Raw genomic sequence first — 19,333 nt, forward strand, 5'->3', positions numbered from 1 at the left:
CTCGTCATACAACCTCAGATCAGGCACGGTCTTCGCATATACGGCCTTCAACGTGATCCGACGCGGACACATTGAATGAGCGTCCGTCTGCCTCTTCCCCAGACAGTGATGCCGACGCTTGCCCGCTCGCTACAGAATCGGGCGTGCAGCCCCAGGCGGCCTGTCCACCGGCCTTTTGCCTCCCTCGGAAGGCGTTCGCTAGGGCGGTTCCTCTGTCGATACGATATTTCAATCTCCAGCTTTGCCGCCATCAGCCGGGAAACATGCTCGAATATCTCGTTCGACAGTTGACATGCCATCAGCAAGCTAAGTTATGCATTCCCTGCTCCTTACAATCCGAGTTTTAAATAACGAAAGCGACACAAACGTCAAGCAGAAGCCTGCCACTCTTCTTCTCCAGCCAATGTCGAATCTCCCTCACCTCTCACCTCTTCAACCCCCCCTTGTCCCCTCTTCTTCTCTAGCACAAAAATCTGCGGCCGTCGGAAACCCCTGTCCCCCCCCTTCTGTCCTGTTCCCACACAGCTTTGCCTGGACTAGTTCCGCCCGCGCTTCATCCCGCGGATCCGGGCGCTCGGGTCTCTTCCGAGTGCTGATGCGAAGACATGAAGCTAGCTACGGAGCCGCAGAGGCAGCCAAACCAAGAAGGGCATGAAAGACGAAGTCCCAAAACTCCAAGCACTCATTCCGCCAGCTGGATGAGAGGGTCTACAACAGCCTGCAGCGATGGTGCCCCCCTTGCCCCCATTTCGCTCACCATGCGATGGCGAGTGTACATAGGGCCGGCCGCACGCCGAGGGGGGGGAGGGACTGATTAACGAGCCTTCCGATCGATGCGGCTCCCGCTGCCATCCTCTATGTCTTTGAATCGCTCCCCGCGAATTTAGAGGAACGAAACATGGTGAGACCTGCACTAGTAAATGAGGAGTCCGTGGCTTCCATATCTGGCATGACGAAGCTCTCTTAACAGCGACAACTCCATAGGAGGACCAAGATAGATTATCCCGCATGCGAGAACATGGGAGACTCGAACAAAGCGAGTCGATGACCGACGGCGCATCATTGCTAGGGGCAGACCGTCAATCTCAGCCCAGCAGTAATTGATGCCAACTTTAGAAACGAAGCACGGAGGCAACGACTCTGGTCCAAGAGGACTTTGAACCCTTATCCCTCTGCTTCAGGTTTTCAACCCCCACGAAGCACTACAATGCAGTTTTCCCACCGTCTGGCCTACGCCGTATCATTGCTCATTTGATTCAACCGTCCCAGTGCATCCGCAGAGACCGCATATGCTTTCCTGCGGCTTACATGCTTTGGCATTCTCCGTCATCCTTGAGCCATGCATCAACGCCGCCGTCGTAAACGCACGACGCGCAAACAACCTGCGTATTCTTCGTCTTCATACATCCAATTCCATCATACTCCGTAATACATACTTCTGATATCCTCCGCCAGTTCGAAAGACAGAGAGTGCTGACGCAGCCCACCCATCCCTGACAATCCCTCCGTTCACTTACATCTCCTAACAGAAGGTCAAGCAGCCCGGAGCAACGACATAACATTCACTTCACCTCGGCTACACAAAGTTATGTTTCATCATGCTGCACATCGTAATATAGCATCACCAAAGTAAGGCACAGCAACGGCATCATGATGCAACAAAGGCAACGTCGGGTCCTTTCCCCCCCGGCTTCCGACGGCTGCAACACCAGCTCCATATAAGTAACAGACCACAATTCCCACATTCCCACATGCTCGCGGCGGAAAAAGAAGATGCGCAAACGACGGCCGTTGCTCCGACGGCGAATCGACAAACTGCAGACTAACTTACCTACTGTAACTAGGCTTGTGTTACCCGCAAACTACATGTCCCTGCAGTCCCTGCAGTCCGTGTGGCTGCTGCTGCTGCTGCTGCTGCTGCTCCATCTTCAGGTCCATCATGACCTATGGTATGGAAAGACTTCACAGCCAAACCAGGGTGATGCTTGCTTGCCTGCTCGTTTTGGCTGTATATTGATAGCACAAGGGGAAAAGAAAAAGAAAGTAACAAAGGGCTCTTCAGAACTGCACAAACATCCCGCCTGCGATGAGCACAGAATTACACCAATTGCCATCTCTCGCGGTAGCAAGTAAATGCTCCTGTTCCGTCTCGACGCTGTTCTTCTTCCTTGAAAACTACCAACCAACTCGCGTGACCCAGATGCTCAAGATATAGTCCCGTGCACATCAACGTACTATCCCCTGTTGCGTTTCCTCCCCAATTATATTCAGATCTTCATCGTCTCTCTTCTGTAGAGAGACCCTTGCCGTCAATACCTGTGCAGAAGACAAAATAACCTAAAATCCATCATCATGCCCGCCACGACCGAAACACGTCCAGCACCCTCCTACAACATCGCCATCATCGGCTCAGGCCTCGGTGGCCTCTCCGCCGCCATTGCCCTCCGCCGCGCCGGCCATCACGTCACCATCTACGAGCGACACGACTTTGGCGGAGAGGTCGGCGCGTCCCTGTCGCTCGCCTCCAACGGCTCGCGCTTCCTGCAAGAATGGGCAGTCGACATACCCTCTGCCAAGCCCGTCGTCCTGCGGAGCCTCATCATGCACGACTGGTCCTCGGGAGACGTTTCCGCCCGGTATCCACTGGGGGACTATCGTGAGCGGTTCGGCACCGACTACAACAATTTCCACCGCATCGATCTCCATAAGCACCTGAAAGACGTGGCGACGGCCGAAGCGGGCCAGGGCCCTCCGGCACAGCTGAGGGTCTGGCACAAGGCAGTCAGGCTGGACCCTGGTGAGGGAAAGATAGCATTCGACAACGGCGCCGAGGCGGTGCACGATGCTGTCGTCTGTGCGGATGGAATCCGAAGCCAGATGCGAGAGCAGCTCGGCATTGCTCCTCAGGTCACGCCATCCACCTCGTGCTGCTACCGGTGCATCATCAGCACCGCCAAGCTCCGCCAGCTGGGCCTGCAAGAGTTCGCCGACAACAGTGCCATTGAGTTCTGGGGCGGCAAGGGCATCGACAAGATCGTCATGAGCCCATGCTCCAACCACGACGTCGTCAGCTGCTATTGCTTCTACCCGGCCGAGAAGAACAATCTCAAGGAAGATGGCTGGAATATCTCGTCCACGGGCGAGAACCTGGCGGCAACGTTCCCCGACCTGGACGAGAGGCTCCGGCTCCTGTTTCGCGCCGCAGAGGACATCAAGATGTGGCGCCTCTACAATCATGAACCCTACCCGTATTGGGTGAGCGGACGCTGCTGCCTCCTTGGAGACGCGGCCCATCCAATGATGCCCGATCAGTCTCAAGGTGCATGCATGGCTCTTGAAGATGCTGGAGCGCTCGGCATCCTCTTCTCAGCCAAGTACGCACATCTGTCGATACCCGAGAAGCTTCAGCTGTACGAGCTGGAGCGCAAGCCGCGGGCCACCCGAGTGCAAGAGAGCAGCCGAAGAGCCAGAACAGACATCACAGAACGTATAGGCTGGAGCAGCGCCAATGACCGGCTGGGGAAGCTGACCATTGAAGAAGTGTGTGGGTACGATATGCATTCCCACATAGCCGAGCTGGTGGAGAGATTCACGAACCCGTCCGCCCGATCCGCGGCCAATGACGCGCAGCAGCCGTGAGTGAGCTCTTGATGTCTGTTAACATCGAGGCAATCCTACAGTGATAGCCCTTCGAGACTTCACAGTATTGGTGCGAATCGGCAATGTGTATTAGCCTTCAAGACATGGAACACAAAGAACAAGTCCGTCCAGAGAACGATGCTGGCCAGACAGGCAAGCTTTCAGAAGAATGTGCTTTAGAAAACGGCGAGGCCATGCATCTCCTCGTAGCGGATCCGTGCCCAGTTGACAATGGTGCCCGTGCCCTCGGTCTCATCGCGCATCCTCCAGACACGCTCCACCAGTGCTCGCGCATTGTAAATGTACCCGAAGCCGCAGGTGCGCTCCATGACGAGGAGGCGATCCTGGATGACGACGCGCTGCTCCATCGTCCAGCATGCGCCCCCGGCCATGACCAGCGGGTACATGAGGCACGGCTCCAGAGCGCTGCCGTAGCGGATCTTCTGCACCGACTCCAGGATGCCCTCGACGTTGCTGACGACTCTGGGATCGTTGAGGTCGTAGCCTTCCACAATCTGGTGCAGGCGGAGTCTGATGGCGTACTCGTAGGCCATGGTCGCGTACAGGACATCGTCGTTGGCCACGCTGCTGGTCCAGGCAGCGGCCCTTTGCCGGCCGCCGTACTCGTACGACCAGTGGTTGATGCGCTCCTCAATCTGCGAGGCTTCCTTGCGAAACGCGGCCTCCGAAGCGCGATCCACGCGGTTCTTGCGCTTGTCGGCCAGCGAGTTGACGACGTCGACCAGATGGAACAGCTCCTTGGGAATGCCGTAAATGGCCGAGTCCTCGTCGTCGGGGGCGGCCGTCAGCCGGTCCAGCGTTGCCGCCTCGCGCTCATCCTCGCCCATGAGCGGTGGCTTACACGTCGATGTCGTGGCGGCAGAGTCGAGGAAGCGCGCGAGACGCACCAGGAACTTGTTGTGGCCGTTCATGCGATCGCCCTGCTGCTGGTTCATCAAGGCCGTCAGCAGCCTCTTGGCCCCCTTGAGATGGAGCTGCCAGCCTTCGCTGGTACCGTCGAACAGCTCCGTCATGCACAGCAACAGGCTGCTGACCAGGGCGATGTCGGCGTTGGATCGATCCACGTGAGGCAGCAGCCTGGCCAGAGATTGCGTTGCCTTGCTTTGGTGATAGAGGCCCCTGTCGGCGAGCTGAGGCTGCAGCTTGCGCCAGTGGTTGGCGGAGAGCGCCAGGATGCAGTGCATGACGAGGTCGTTGTCGCGAGCAATGGGCAGCAGATAGCCGTTGTAGGGGTTGTTCGTCGACATGCGACGGGACAGCAGCGAGGACACAATGGTGACGTAGTGGTTGAGCAGGGCCCTGTCGGGGGAGGACGTCAGCTGCGGCAGCAACTGGGGGTTGTAGAGGGACAGAGACGGCGATGATGACATGGGCGATACGATGAGGGACTCGTGGGAGTCTGATCGAGGGCTGTCGTAGCTGATGGGGGTGATGGCGTCGTGCCAGCCGACCGCAGACGAGCCGTGCTGGCCCCAGGCGGGCCTGTCAGCGGCCAGCTCCAGCTCAAAGTCATTGCCGGAGGGCGGCGATAGAGGTGGCAGAAAGCCAAAGTGGTGGTCCAGCGAGAAGTGGCTGGCGCCGCCGCTGCTGCTTGTGCTGGACGAGCTAAGGGCCGGGCTGTTGCTCCCACGGATGATGAGTTCGGTGCTGCTGTCGGTGATGCCGTTGATTGTGACGGGCTCCTCCTGGATGGGTATCTCGTGAATGTCCCTGCCCGCCACAACAGACTCGACCGGCATCGACGCCGTCATCACCACCGCCGCCGGAATGGAGACCGGAACGGGGACAGGGACGGGCATCGGAATCACGGAGCCCGGCACGGCTACCGTTGCGGTAACAGCTGCAGCTGCAGCTGTAGTTGTGGCTGCGGGTGCGGCTGCGGGTGCGGAGGTAGGCGCAGACACAGGGGCAGCGGTAGAGGCTGCGGGCTTGTCCTTGGAGCGCTCGGGGGGCCACGCGCAGTCCAGGCACAGGCGCCTGCAGTCGCCGCATCGCGGCTTCGTCTCGTCGCACTTCTTCTTGCGGCGCTTGCACATGAGGCACCCCGTCTGCACCCGGCGGATGCGCGCCTTGGGCAGGTCGCCCGCCTGCTGGCCGGCCGCACCGCCCGAGTCGCGCGGGCGGCAGGGCAGGCTCAGGCGCAGACATCGCGCGCACGGCACGCTGCCATCGCAGGCCTGCTTGATCTGGGCGCAGCGATGACACACGGGGCGGCTGTCGGAGCCCATGGCGATGGCGATGGTGTGGCTAAGGGGTCGAATGGAGCTTCTCTGTTTCTTCCTCCTCTTTGTCGTCCCTCTCTCTCGCCTTCCTCGCGCTCTTTCACCAACGGCTGCGTTCCCGCCAGCAAATCCTCGTCTCACCCAGGCACCGGTGTTGCGCTTCCTCCCGGCCTTGCTACAAGTTCTCGCTCTCACTCTCGCTCACTTCCTCCTCTCCTCGTGCTCTCTCTCTCTAACAACTGGTTGGCGGTTTGGCGATACGCGGTTGGCTGAGCTCCAGGCCCCAGTTTTTGCCGCTGTCGAAAGTCGCTCGGGCAATGCTAAAAATAAAAGAGAAAGCCGTGGCTTTTGTGGCGGTAATAGTCACTGGTATCGACGTGTCGTTTCTCTCGTTCAAGGCCTCTCTTCGCTATCCGCCGGCTGCTGCTTCGCATGACGAGGTTCCAGTCGAGCCTCGATAGGACAGAAAAGGGCTTGTCGAGGACGGGGGGGAACGTGGATCGGGGGGGAAGAGCTGGAGCCCGTTTGACAAAGCAAGCTGGTTGGTTCTACAGAGAAAAGAGCGGAACATGGTATAATAATAACACAGAACAGACAGGAAGAGAGATGGAACCTCAGACGCGGGAATGGGTTGCAGGACCCCGGGAGATGCCTCAGTTGGTGCAGCAGGCGTGCCGGTACTGGTACATCGAGGTGGGCTGGATGGTGGCGCCGATCTGGCTGCAGCGGGCATCTTTGCAGTGGAGGCCCTGGGGACTCCAAGGTTCGGGGCCTTGTAGCGTTCGGGGCTCCGTCCATTCATCCAGTGCCTGGAGCGTTGCCCGAGCCCACTGAAGGACGCTGACGGCGGTGCGATCAATGCCTCAGGCTCCCCGGGCCATCGAAGCCTGCAGCTTCAACCAGACTCCAACAAGCCCATGCAACTCCAAACTCCAAACTCCGCGATCATGCACCAAGAACGCCGATGCTACAAAGAACACCTACCACCTCCCTCACTCGTCAGCTGGCAGGCGTACTTATTGCCTCGTTTGCGTCTTTTTGGCGAGTGAGAGCGCGAGCGCGAGCCTGATCCTGATCCTGAGAATCGCGAGACTAGCAGGGTCGGCCAGAAGCCCCGAGGCCGGACCCCTGCAAATAAGCACCAGGACGCAAACACCCGCTTCGCACCCGATGCAGCTCAGTCAAGTGTTTGTAAGCTCCCGTCATCAGAGGCCGAGTTGACGAGACCCTGCGGAGGGTGGGTGGGAGATGGTCAATAGGGATCAATGCCGCCATCGCCGTGTCCGAAGCGAGAGCCATTCCTCCTCCTCATACGACGATGACTGGGACTACTATCGTGTTTTCGCGGTACGTGGTACCAGCCTGACGGCGCAAATCATGCACTGAGAAGATGGTGCAAATTACTGCTACCTGCCTGGATGTCTTGAAGGTTTGCTGATCCTCTCCCTGCCGTGTAGATCAAGATCATCGGCTCATTAGTGGATGGACGTGGACGTTGAAGCTACGCTGTCGCAGGGCTAACATCCAGGAGGATCGATTCCACCAGTATCGTCACCGCCTGCAAGAAGAGCCGAAGCAAAGAGGGGGACGGTCAGCACACATTCCAACGATACATAAATACAGTGCCCGGCTTGCCTGCACGCACTTCGACCAAGTCCAAGCATGGGTGCGAAGGTTATGGGTATGGGGTCTCGCAACACACTGATCCCGTCGATTCGGGTCTGACATGACAGGAGGGCCGCGATGCGATGCGATGTGATGCCCCTCTGTGCGAGCAGGTACCTTGCCGTAGGCGAGGGTGGTGCCCGCATACCACGTACCTACACCCGCATCTTTATCTGAGGTACTACTCCGTAACGATACCTCCATCACCACCAAGAGCCAACAAGCAGAGCAGGATGGAGAACCGGTTTAGTACGGACACGAGCACCTCCAGACGGGACAGGTTACATGCCTCATGCAGCTTAGCTCTCGTGTTGCTACGGCCGGGGAGAAGGCAAAGGGGGGCCGGGTCATGCTACTTGGCCTTGCTTCCAAGCCCCGGTTTCGTTGTGCTGCTCCGTTGCTTGGATTCATTGCCGAGCAGGATCCGTAGTTCCCCTTCATTGTGCCTGTGGTTTCCGCAGCGTTCGAGTACCAATACTTAGCGAGGTTGGTAGTCGACCTTTGTGTGTTATTAGTCGTCGTCCTGCTAACTTGAAATCTATCATAGCATTTCAACCACCTGCTCGCCAATCAAGACTGCAGATATTCGGCTCCTACTTGAACGATGCAGGTCCCTCTTCCTAGCCCCTCTCCGCCAGTCCTTCGCCGGCTGCTGAATGCAGAGCCTGCACGACCAGCAAATGTCTCTCTTGTCGGGGCGGAGCATGTGAGTGAAACATTGCTGTAGCATCTTACACTCAAACGGGGATATTCGCAGCCATACTCCGTACCGTGCGGCACACTGCATCTTCAGCCAGCTCTCTGCCGTCTGCTGTTCCATTTGCCTCTTCTCCCTCAGCAATACGACTCTCTTCCCCTCTGCAGCAAACGGGGCAACGCGCTCGCCAGAAAGGAATTTGGCTGTCATTCATCCTCCGCCTCGCCCTCTTATCTCCTATCTGCGAGCTCCTCTTTTCATCTTCTCTCATCCTCCTCCTCCTCCTCTGCATGATACGCCGCGCCCAAGCAGGACAAACGCCTTGGTGCTATGCCCAAAGTAGGACCCAGCGATGCGCTAGATCACGGATATCCCAGCTAGGCCGCCCTTGTGGCAACGGGCCAAGACCCTTGTCAAGGACCGTCACAAGAGATTTGAGAGGCCGGGAGGGGCTTGTCAAGCTTGTCCCTCTTGGCCGGGTCAGGCACCTTGAGCTATGTGAGCTCAGGGCACGAACAGCACTAGCAGTAAGCGGCTTTCGTGCAGTATTGAATGTGCAAACAGAGGAGAAGAGAACTTGGCAAAGAAGAGAAATCGAGAGAAAAGAGCAGAGAGCGGTCGAGTTCCTGGCGCTAGCCGTGGGCGACCACAATGCTCCGTCTTACAAGCACTTCACACAGATGAATTCGACGTGGCATCCAAACGTCCCCTACTGTACGGGCCCTGCCGAGCTGTCACGAGAAGCGTATCTGGCCGCATGAATCGCGCACCCGTTTGTTTGTGTTCCTATCGGAACCGACAATCGTGACACGGCATGACATGTGCAAGCAGCAACCCAGTGCCTGTCGACGCCAAAGGATCAACACGGCAAATCATGATCTGTCACCCATCGCCCACGCAGTTGCTCGCCGAGCATGCCTGTATCAACCCTTCCGAGTACCGGTACATTGTGCGGATAGAAGGGAAAGGAACCAAGAAAGAAGACTGGAAACCGCATGAAAAAGGCACTTCCCCCTTGCTCGGCTCATCTCGCTCCAGTAAGGGATTCGGATCCTAAAAGTGGACGGGTGGATGCCTTGTCTGAGATCACCGAGTCGAAGCGACCGTGAAGGCCTTGCCTCTTCCACCCAGAAAGCCAGCTTTTTTTTCTTCATTGGCGAAAAGGTGCGGAGCCGTTCCTCAAGGCAAACAACAGCTCAGGAGCCTTGCTCGTCCGCTGTCCCTTCCCGGTGTTGCTGCCGTGTTGCCGTTGTTCTTCTTGTCGTCTGCGTTACATGTATGTTTACCCATGCGCTGGACGTGTTGGATTGATGTGCAAGCCCGTTTGAGCGTATTGTGGGTGGCACGACGACCGGGCACAAGCTCCCGATTCGGCTCTCCCTTTTGGCACATGTCAGCTCAGAGGTTTCCCGATGGGACCATTGTGAACGAGAAGAGAGCACTGGATATGTCCGAGTGTGAGAGTGCGTGTGAATTTGTCCTGCAGAGTGCCCTACCAACACAGGATGCTACAAAAGTATAGCAGTCCGTCCTTGTTGTTGGATGAATTGACGTCAACGGAACTTTCCATCTTCCCACAGGTGATGCTGCAATGCAACGGCAATTCTGGAGAGTTGACACGTACACTGAGCAGGAGAAATTGCCAACATACGAATACGCTCGAGTACTGATGCTATGTATGACAACTCGGAGCATGGTGGGTGGTACGGCATTGCTCCTCAGATGATGAGTCTCAGTTGGATGGAATGGTCGACAAGAAAGAGCCTCTACTTCCCTCGCCATTGATCTGATGCGTATCGTGGCAGCAGATACTTGGTGTCGCCATGAAGACACATATTGCTCAGAGTAGTAGGGGGGAGGGGCATAGAATAAACACTCAACATCGGGATTGGAAAAAAGGCCAGCTGGCAAATAAGAGAGCGGGACACGATTGCGTCGTCAGCTCCATCCATGGACGGCTGCAGCACAGCAGCACTCAAAGTCCATCTCGTGCATGTACAGCAACACCAACGCCCTCTGAATTCCCGAGACCATGCAGCAGCCCGTTGTCCCTCTCTCCTCCTCCTCCTCCTCCTCCTCCTCCTCCCTCTCCTCCTCCTCCTCCTCCCTCTCCTCCTCCTCCCTCTTCACGACTCATAGTGCGCCAGCCGAATGTGCCTGGCCGTGGTGTCGATGCACTCCCTAGCCTGCGGCAGCGCCTCGTCCATGTGCATAAACGGGTGCGGCACACCGAGGAAGCGCCGCTGCGTCACCTCGACGCCGTTCTCGACCAGCAGCTGCGCGTACCGCTCGCCCTCGTCCCTCAGCGGATCGGCGCTGGCCGTGAAGACGAGCGTGGGCGCAAGCCCCTTGAAGTCGGGCGCCTTGAGCAGGTTGGCGAACCAGCCGAGGCGCTCCTTAGCCCCCGGCTCGTCCGGCAGCGACGACAGCTTGAGCCTGTCGAACCAGACGAGCCGCGCCCAGTTGAGCGTGGGCGCGAACTCGTTCTCGCGCATCGACGGCCAGGGCGAGTCGGCGGCGGAGGCATACTGCGAGACGTCGTCTATGACGGGCGTTGCCGCGGCCACGAGCCGCAGCGGGATGCCTGCGTCGCGCGCCAGGTGCGCCACGGCTAGCGCGATGAAGCCGCCCGCGGAGACGCCGCCCACGGAGATGCTGTCGGGCAGGACGTTGAAGCGCGCGGCGCCGTGCTCGCGGATGTGCCGCACGGCGGCGAAGCTGTCGGTGACGCCCGCGGGAAAGGCCACCTCGGGCACCAGGCGGTAGGCAACGTCGATGACGGCCACGCCGGCCTTGTGGCAGTAGTGCCTGCAGATGTGGCTCTCCGAGTCGAGGTCGCCCAGCCCCCAGCCGCCGCCGTGGAAGTCGACGTGCACCGGCCACGGGCCCGGCCGCTCGGGCTCGTAGACGCGCACCGGCAGCTGCGTGCCGTCGGGCAGCGGGATCGCGTCGTCGTAGACGCGGCCGACGTCGGGCGCAGGGGCCGTGCCGTAGCTGTAGAGCACCGAGTAGCTGCGCCGGAGCTGCGCCAGGTCGATGGGCTGGGGCGGCTTGGTGGCCACGTTGTCGTTGTAGAGCTTGACAAAGGCCGGGTCCAGCTTGCCGGCCATGGAGGGGTGCAGGGGCTGGAGGGCCTCGTGCTTTTCGGAGGACATGGTGGCGGTTGGTTGGTTTCTTCCTTGGCTATGTTGTTTCTCCCTCTGGGGTGGTGTATGCCCTGCGTGATGTGAAGAAGTGGGAGGCGCCCCGGAGGTGAAGGAGAAAAGAGGCGATGCTCTATAATGCTCGTGGAGGCTGCTGCCCTTTGTCAACGCTGCCGTCGCTCGTCAGTTCGGTTGAGCTCCGAACCACAAGCCCCTCGAGCCAGTCCGCGTCATTTAGCACTCGGAGTTTATTAATACAGAAGCCTACCTGCAGTCCTTGTCGACATTGACCCTTGTAGACCACTCTCTGGATCGCAGCCCGACACGCTGCCCCCATCACGGCCGCGGGGTGCCGGAGGCCACTCTGACGCATCGTCGGATCTCGATCCGCGGACTCGTGCCGCGCATCCTCAACGTCAATCGCCGAGCTGATATGCGTGAGAGCAATTCTAAACAAGGTAAGACCCTGACTCTTCCGGGTGTATGTACCACTTGTGTGATGACTTCCGCTTTATGGGGATTATGCTGCGGGAAAAACGGTGCTGCTTGTAGGCGGCACGGCATCCGATCCGCGGCGCGCTTCAGCATCCGCCAAGGCAAACTGCCTTTGACAGCCTGCAGCTAAAGGACTAGACGGCTTACTACACACGACGGTGTTGACAAAAACAACACAAGCACCATGTCAGAGCCAACAGCGTGGTACGAAAGATGGAAGACGGCCGGACTCTGGTCAGAGGGTCAGCCAGCGGTTGGCGGTAGGTAGTTGCTGTTAGCCCACGCCACGGTTCGGCATATACATGTATGAGGACTAGCAGAGACCATCAGGCGATCCGTTCCACGGCAAACACGGCTTTCCGTCCTCTTCGCCATACCATTCGATACCTTGAGCTATGACTCCGCTTACTTTTGGCTTTCGCTGTCAAGGTGAAGGATTATGAGTCCAACAGCTGGCTGGATACACATGTGTATGGTAAATCCGAGTGTCCATCTTCGGTGATGTCAGGTGATATCACACCACAATCTGAACTTCCTACTGCAGCATTGGATGTTCAGGGCTAGGGAGAACCCGTGGAGAACAAGTCCGAACCCCTGGAAGCCGTTGAACGAATCCTAAACAGCCGGGTGGCCAGACAGCTGGAATGCGCACACAGCACGAGCGCAAATATCAAGCCCAAGGCTTAAGGTACAGGTAAAGTAGGGTGGCTCCGGCCTCTGAGGCCATGAGGGGCACCAGGTAATTACAGAGCAGCCCTTTTACGTCCAGACTATTCTCGTACAAAGCGCAGCTGGGGAAAGACGCGAAGTGGTCGATAGCAAGAAGCAGAAGAGGAGTGAGAGATAGGAAGCAGAGCTCCAAAGACAAGCTTGACAAGCTTCTCTTCATCATGACCACCAGCGACAAGCCCGTGTTAATCATCGGCGCCGGCGTCGTGGGACTGACGCTGGCCCACGGCCTCAAGAAGGTATGAACAACTTCCGTCATCGACGAGACTCCCTTCCCGCCATTCTCTTTCCCTCTCTTGATCCAACAACTATCCCAACGCTGAACGGAGCCCCATTTCTAGGCCGACATCCCCTTCGAAATCTACGAGCGCGACGAAACCATCGATGCCCGCGGCCAGGGATACGCCATCACCCTGCACTGGGTGCTGCGCTTCCTCCACGACATGCTCGACCAGGAGACGCTCGATGCCATAGACGGCGCCCAGGTCGACCCGGAAGTCGGCCGCAACGACAACGGCAACTTCATCTTCCTCAACCTCGAGACGCTGGAGACCAAGTTCCGCATCCCGCCGAACCACCGCCGCCGCGTCAACCGCGAGAAGCTGCGCAAGGTGCTCCTCCGGGGCGTCGCCGACCACGTCCGCTGGGGCAAGAAGCTGGCCGACATTCACGTGTCCGACGACTCTCACGGCGATGTCACGGCCGTCTTTGCCGACGGCAGCTCCGCCACCGGCAGGATGCTCGTCGGCGCAGAGGGCAGCAACTCGCAGACGAGGCGCTTCCTCGTGCCCGATGCCTACCGCAACCACCAGCTGCCCGTCAAGATGATGGGTGCGTCCGCCGACTTCACGCGGGACCAGGTCGCTCCCCTGCGCCGCATCGACCCGCTGCTCTTCCAGGGCTGCCACCCCGACACCGGCGTCTTCCTCTGGATTTCCATGCTCGAGACGCCCGAGGTCAACGGCACCGCGGGGACGCCCGACGAGCGCCATCGCGTGCAGGTCATGCTCTCGTGGCTGGACAAGGACCGGGACGAGGCCGTCCCCGAGTCGAACCAGGAGCGCGTCGCCCTGATGAAGCGCCTGGCCACGGGCTTCCACCCGGACCTGCACGACGCCATCCAGGCCATTCCCGAGTCCTCGCCCACGCTGCACGTCATCCTGCAGGACTGGCCGTGCCAGGACTGGAACAACCGCGACGGCCGGGTGACGCTCGCTGGGGACGCTGCGCACGCCATGGTCATGTACCGCGGCGAGGCGGGCAACCACGGCATCCTCGACGCCTGGCATCTGCTGCGCGAGATCAAGGCCGTGTATTCCGGCGGCAAGGCCCGGGCCGATGCTGTGGACGACTATGAGAAGGAGATGAAGGAGAGGGCGACGCCGGCCGTCCTGCTGAGTCGGCAGGCATGTCTTGATGCTCACGACTATGACGGCTTGAATGAGAACTCGGCGGTGCTCAAGAAGAGGGCCATCAATGCTTGAGCTGCGTGCTTTTACATGCATGCATTATGCGTTTGGATTGGTGATAGCGCTTGAGTCGCTGCAAGGGAACGAACAGTGCAGTTCACTTTATAAATTAAAGGACACACGAAGTTGGGCTATGTTAATTCCAAGTTGGCACGAGATGAACATCTTGTCTGACTACATGGCTTTTGCCTAGTTTAACGGCGCCATAACGTTTAATGCTATTACGAGGCGAATGATGATGATGCAGTATGTATGAGGAACCAACACCTATAATCAATCCGTCGCAGCTGATCGCATGTGAACAAAGCCAGCAGACTTCACCACAACGTCATTGCAGGCGACGCCTCCAAGACATTGTTGCCGGAATAGGAAGACGCGGCGTGTTTGTCCCCAGATCTTCTCCGCCCATTATTCTACGTCAGCGGTTTCCCCCCTTACCGCGAACCGTCGAATTGATGATGCGATCTTGGTCTTTCTAGTCCGTGCTAGCGATCTAGAAAGCCCTTCGAATCTAGATCTAGGTGATGCTCCATGACGCAAGTGCCGGAAGCGTCCGATCGGGTGAGGAAAGCTTAACGACGCCATGATCTGGGGAGCAAACGTAAAAGGACGGAAGCATCTCCCTTGGAATGTCTCACCTCTCCCACACCTTTGCTGCCATCACGTGCCATCGAATGAAAGAACGGAAGCCTTTGTAGCAGGATTAGGACATTGAGGTCACAACAAAGTCGACTCTTTCAAGATGAAGGAAAAGAGCGAAGTCGTCCAAGAGTTCAAGGAGCTCGTCAACATGACAGCCCAAGAACTCAAGCAGTGGCTCAAGGGCGACGACTCCACGAGCGCGGGATGGAGCAAAGACGACGGCAGCGGAGAGTCTGTTGGGCACGACAGCGGCCGACGAATCGTCGAGATTCTCGAGTCCAATCCGGACAAGGATCCGAAAAAGTATACGGACGCCGACATCAGCCACATGAGAAAGGTTGTGTCTTACTGGTATGTCCAAATTTTATTTTCTCATCGGCAATGGGTGCAGGCACGCAGCGGAATAGCTGATGGAATATTGCGATTAGCAAACGACATCTCGCTCAGGAAGAAAAGGCAAACAACAAAAAGTCCATTGAGGATGTGAAGAAGACCAAGTCGTACGCGTCGCTCAAGAACTGGGGTCATGACCCCATCAAGAAGCGTCAGGCAAACGTCGGCGGTGCTCAAGACAAGGCAGAAGACAATGCAGAAGTGGAAGAGGAAGAAGAAGAGGAAGAGGAAAAGGAAGAGGAGGAGAAAGACAAGGAGCAAGACGAGGAGGAGAAAGCGGGAGATAAGCGAAAGGCCCCGGATGACCAGTCTGGGAAGAGCAAGAAGCGAGAAACGGAGGACGGCGCTGCTGAGGTGAAAGGCGATGAAGAGAACGAGCAAGATGAGGATGAGGAAGAAGAGGATGCTGAAGGAGAGGAGTCGAACGAAAAGAATTCAAACGCAAAGGAGAAGAAGAATGGCCAAAAGAATGGCCAAAAGAACGGAAAAGGCTCAGGAAAAGGAGATACGTCCAAGGGTCCCAAGGAGGGCGACACGGTGAGCTGGAACTGGGGCCAAGGCCAGCCCGAGGGGAAAGTCAAGAAGGTGAACCCAGATGAGTAAGTTGCCCATCGATAATGCACGTCTAGTTGAATGTCACGCTGACGCGGAGGTTAGGACTACCGTTCAGACGAAGAAGGGAAGTAAAGTGACTCGAAAGGGCGATGAGGAGGACCCTGCCGTTGTGCTGGACACGGGCAAGACGGAGGCTGTGAAGCTGAACCATGAGCTGAATGAGACAGAGTGACCCCGGATCCTTTTTCGAGCACTTGATGCCCTTGGCAGTCATGTCTGAATAGAATCAATGCCTTGGAAATGTGAATAGCAAACCAGTATATATATATATATATATATATCTAGGTGGGAGATGATAGGTTGTCTGAAGACAGACACGTGAATGTGAGATATGAAGCCATCGCAATGAAACCATTCCCGTCATGGGCCGAGGCTTTCAGCGCACCGGCAACCCGTAAAATCAGCGGCCCTTTCAGCGGGGTTGCTGCTGAGGTGGACTCCAGCTGTCAATCAATGGCGGGGTTGCAATCAATCTGCACGATAAAGTTGAGGCGTCACCACGACTGCACCCGGCAAGACCTGGAATCCTCCGAACCTGCACCTGGCAGCTCTTCCTCGCCAGCGGCCAGCCGCTGTCAGACGGTGCCGGACCCCGTCTCTGCTGCGTCAATTCACTGCTGAAGCCTTCATTGTTCTGTTCTCTTTCCTCTTCTCTTCTCATTCCTCAACAGCATGTCGTTTGGATCCTGCGAGTTCCGGCCATCATGTAAGACCACAAAAACAATCGCCGCCAGCTGGAAATGCGCCGATGCCGCTCCCCTCACGCAAAATCCCATCGTCCTCTGCTAACCACCATCAATGTCCCTCGCAGGATCGAGCCCTCGATTCGATTGCGGCGCGCGATCCACGCCGGCGACGCCCTGCTCGTCAAGCGCATCCTCAGGTCCCATCCGTCGCTCCTCCACAACCCCGACATCTCTCCGGCCGGCCTTTCCAACTCCAACCTGCACCTGGCCGCCTCCCTCGGCCACAAGGAGGTCTGCCAGGTGCTCCTCGATGCCGGCCATGAAGATCCTTGCCCCGCCTTGAATGAGCACCATCAGACGGCCCTGATGCTGGCCTCGGGCGCCGGCCACACCGAAGTCGTCCACTTGCTGTGCGAAAACGACGCGGCCTGCATCCTGCGGAGGGACATTCGCGGCCGGGACGCCGTCATGGAGGCCAGCGTCGGCGGCCACGACACCATACTGCAGCTGCTGCTGACGTATGTCCCCGGCGGACCCTACGAGGCGGTGCAGAGGGCTGACATCGAGGGCAACACGGCCCTCCACTATGCGAGCGGCAACGGCAACCTGCTGGGGCTGCGGACGTTGCTCGCGGCCGGCGCGGATGTCGAGAGACGCAATGTGTGGAATTGGACGCCGGCTGCGTACAGCGCCACGGTGCAGGCCGAGGTGTATCTGAAGGGCTTGGTGTCCGAGGTCGGAAGGCTGCAGCAGCTGCAGCAGCTACAGCAACAACATCAGCAGCAGCAGCAGCAACTACAGCAACAGCAACAGAAGCAACAACAGAAGCGCAAGAAAGAGGCCGAAATGGGCAAGAAGATGGCCATTGGCACCGTCAGGATTGTGCGCGAGGATAGCGACGAGTACGAGCGCTACGGGATTTGACGATATGCCCCCCCCTGTAACGATCACGATGCGTCATGTTTGATATTTATGAGAATTGGGAATTCAGTAGAGCAGGAAACTACTCTTTAGCAAGTTGTTCTACGAATTGGTATGTTGGGAATAATCGGAGCTATTTCAGAATCGTCGTTGTAGACCCTTTCAGCTGCTCCATGATAGACCGGCCGGACTTGGCAGCGCCAGCATCACACCACAATTCCGAAGACTGCAAAATGCGGCTTTGCCAGCAACAGACGCCTCCCAAGTCCACCAAGGTGTGTGTGTTTATAAACTTCAAGCACAACAACTAGATATCAGAATCCATGGACTTGGATCAACGGGAAAAGCGAGGAGAAACGAGACGTAGAAAGGAAAGGAAGTCGGCCAGCTATCGATAACACGTCATGCCGGCAGTCCTCATCACTGGAGCGAATCGAGGCATCGGCTTCGGCATCGCACAGGCCGTTGCCAGCCGGATTCCTTCCTGCACCATCATCCTCGGCTGCAGAAAGACTCAGAACGGCCACGAAGCCATTGAGCGGCTGCGAGAGCTGGGCGTCTCGTCCCCGCTGGGTGCCGTTCAGATTGACATTGAGGACACCAATAGCATCACGGCGGCAGTCGAGACTCTGGACAAGACATGCGGGAAACTAGACGGTTCGTGTCTCCAATTGTCTCCTCAAACGCATCAGTCAAGATCTCATGCAGCAAACAGTGCTCATCAACAATGCCGCAAGCCTCCAGCTGCCCAAGACCCAGCACCTCGCCGAGCTCAAGGACTGCTCCAACCGCACCTTCAACAGCTGTCACGTCCCAACATTCTCGTGACCCAGGCCTTTGTCCCGCTGCTCAACAAGAGCTCCTGGCCGAGAGTCATCATGACCTCCAGCGCTAGAGGCAGCCTCGGTCGCACAGCAAACAGAGAGGTAATCCGATGATCTTGTTCTGTTTCCTTCTGCCCTTGTTCTTCCCAACCCGAATACGACTATAATCACCACTTTGGTGCAACCGCTGCTAACCTCTTGTCTCTGGTCTGCCTTGTTTGCCGCATACAGCTTGCCCCGGTTGCTCTGATCGACTATTGCGTGTGCAAAGCTGCACTCAGCATGTTGACTCTGCACTACCAAATCGTCGAGGACAATCACAGGAATGGCGGAGAAAGCATCACCTTCTGGAGCGTCAGCCCCGGCCACGCCAAGACGGCCTTTAACAACTACCAGGGAAAGAAGGATCCCGTGGCCAGTGCCGAGGCGTTTGTGAGATTGCTGGAATCCGACAAGGGCTCAATCGGGCCAGGAACGTTCTGGGAGTTTGAAGGCGGCAAGTTCCAAGAGGTGCCCTGGTGAGGCTCTGCTTGTGTGTGGATACTTCTTTGCTGTTGGGGCTGCACATGCGCCTGTCTGTGGATCATCCCGATCGTCTGCGTTGTCCCGTCGTCTTGTCGGAGCTGAAGACGTCGGTATCCCGGTCAGCTTCTCTCAGATACTCAATGCTCGTGCATCATCGAATGTCCTGCAGTCTGCAGCATGCAGTCTTCAGCCCGGACTTGGCCTGGATGCTACTATTTTAGTCGTGCCACATCTGCTCTTGCACCCCAACCGGAGCTGAAGAAGCGAGTTTGGCGGTGCAACAAATCGCCACGTCTCTGATTGCCCGTCAACGTGGCATACACGTATGACAGCCTCTCATCACGCGGCAAATAGGAGCATTTCCCCCTCGACGCAAGCACTCTACATTGCGGTGGACTGATTGGGCACGGACAGTCTCCCTGTCATCCTCAACACCAACGTCAGGCATTCTGGTCCCTCCGCTCAGCCAGGCGTCCTGTCGGTGACTCACCGCCAGCTCAGCTTGCCCAACACAAATCAGCTTCCAGCCATTGTCAGAGAGTTTGCTTGATCTTTTGCCACCAATCATGATTCCGTGCACAATGTGATTCGAATCATGGCATGCGAACAGGTACATAAATCGACAGCCCCTGAACCATCGGAAACAA

General features: G+C 57.6%; 7 protein-coding genes across 7 annotated transcripts; 6 read left to right on the forward strand and 1 right to left on the reverse strand.

The window, feature by feature from the left end:
• Positions 1-2,352: 2,352 nt before the first annotated feature.
• CCMA1212_000630 (3-hydroxybenzoate 6-hydroxylase 1) lies at positions 2,353-3,639 on the forward strand (the record flags this gene model as incomplete). Its single annotated transcript, XM_073698091.1, has 1 exon — positions 2,353-3,639. One exon carries the CDS (start codon positions 2,353-2,355, stop codon positions 3,637-3,639), a length of 1,287 nt encoding a protein of 428 aa, XP_073563707.1.
• Positions 3,640-3,815: 176 nt separating this feature from the next.
• Positions 3,816-11,461, reverse strand: CCMA1212_000631 (uncharacterized protein; the record flags this gene model as incomplete). The annotated part of the gene is made up of 2 exons (XM_073698092.1): positions 10,375-11,461; positions 3,816-5,874 (listed from the first exon to the last, which is right to left on the reverse strand). The coding sequence occupies exons 1-2, from the start codon at positions 11,397-11,399 to the stop codon at positions 3,816-3,818; spliced, it is 3,084 nt and encodes a 1,027-aa protein (XP_073563706.1). The 5' UTR covers positions 11,400-11,461.
• Positions 11,462-12,772: 1,311 nt separating this feature from the next.
• On the forward strand, positions 12,773-14,095 carry CCMA1212_000632 (putative FAD-dependent monooxygenase; the record flags this gene model as incomplete). Its single annotated transcript, XM_073698093.1, has 2 exons — positions 12,773-12,850; positions 12,953-14,095. 2 exons carry the CDS (start codon positions 12,773-12,775, stop codon positions 14,093-14,095), a joined length of 1,221 nt encoding a protein of 406 aa, XP_073563705.1.
• Positions 14,096-14,822: 727 nt separating this feature from the next.
• CCMA1212_000633 (uncharacterized protein) lies at positions 14,823-15,902 on the forward strand (the record flags this gene model as incomplete). Its single annotated transcript, XM_073698094.1, has 3 exons — positions 14,823-15,073; positions 15,151-15,714; positions 15,773-15,902. 3 exons carry the CDS (start codon positions 14,823-14,825, stop codon positions 15,900-15,902), a joined length of 945 nt encoding a protein of 314 aa, XP_073563704.1.
• Positions 15,903-16,402: 500 nt separating this feature from the next.
• CCMA1212_000634 (Target of rapamycin complex 2 subunit AVO2) lies at positions 16,403-17,340 on the forward strand (the record flags this gene model as incomplete). Its single annotated transcript, XM_073698095.1, has 2 exons — positions 16,403-16,407; positions 16,542-17,340. The coding sequence occupies 2 exons, from the start codon at positions 16,403-16,405 to the stop codon at positions 17,338-17,340; spliced, it is 804 nt and encodes a 267-aa protein (XP_073563710.1).
• Positions 17,341-17,741: 401 nt separating this feature from the next.
• CCMA1212_000635 (Carbonyl reductase [NADPH]) lies at positions 17,742-18,165 on the forward strand (the record flags this gene model as incomplete). The annotated part of the gene is made up of 2 exons (XM_073698096.1): positions 17,742-17,994; positions 18,053-18,165. The coding sequence occupies 2 exons, from the start codon at positions 17,742-17,744 to the stop codon at positions 18,163-18,165; spliced, it is 366 nt and encodes a 121-aa protein (XP_073563520.1).
• A 278-nt stretch (positions 18,166-18,443) lies between these two features.
• On the forward strand, positions 18,444-18,683 carry CCMA1212_000636 (uncharacterized protein; the record flags this gene model as incomplete). Its single annotated transcript, XM_073698097.1, has 1 exon — positions 18,444-18,683. One exon carries the CDS (start codon positions 18,444-18,446, stop codon positions 18,681-18,683), a length of 240 nt encoding a protein of 79 aa, XP_073563709.1.
• Positions 18,684-19,333: the final 650 nt, after the last annotated feature.

This window comes from Trichoderma ghanense, assembly GCF_004382785.1.
Source record: "Trichoderma ghanense strain CCMA-1212 chromosome Unknown scaffold_0, whole genome shotgun sequence".
NCBI lineage: Eukaryota > Fungi > Ascomycota > Sordariomycetes > Hypocreales > Hypocreaceae > Trichoderma > Trichoderma ghanense.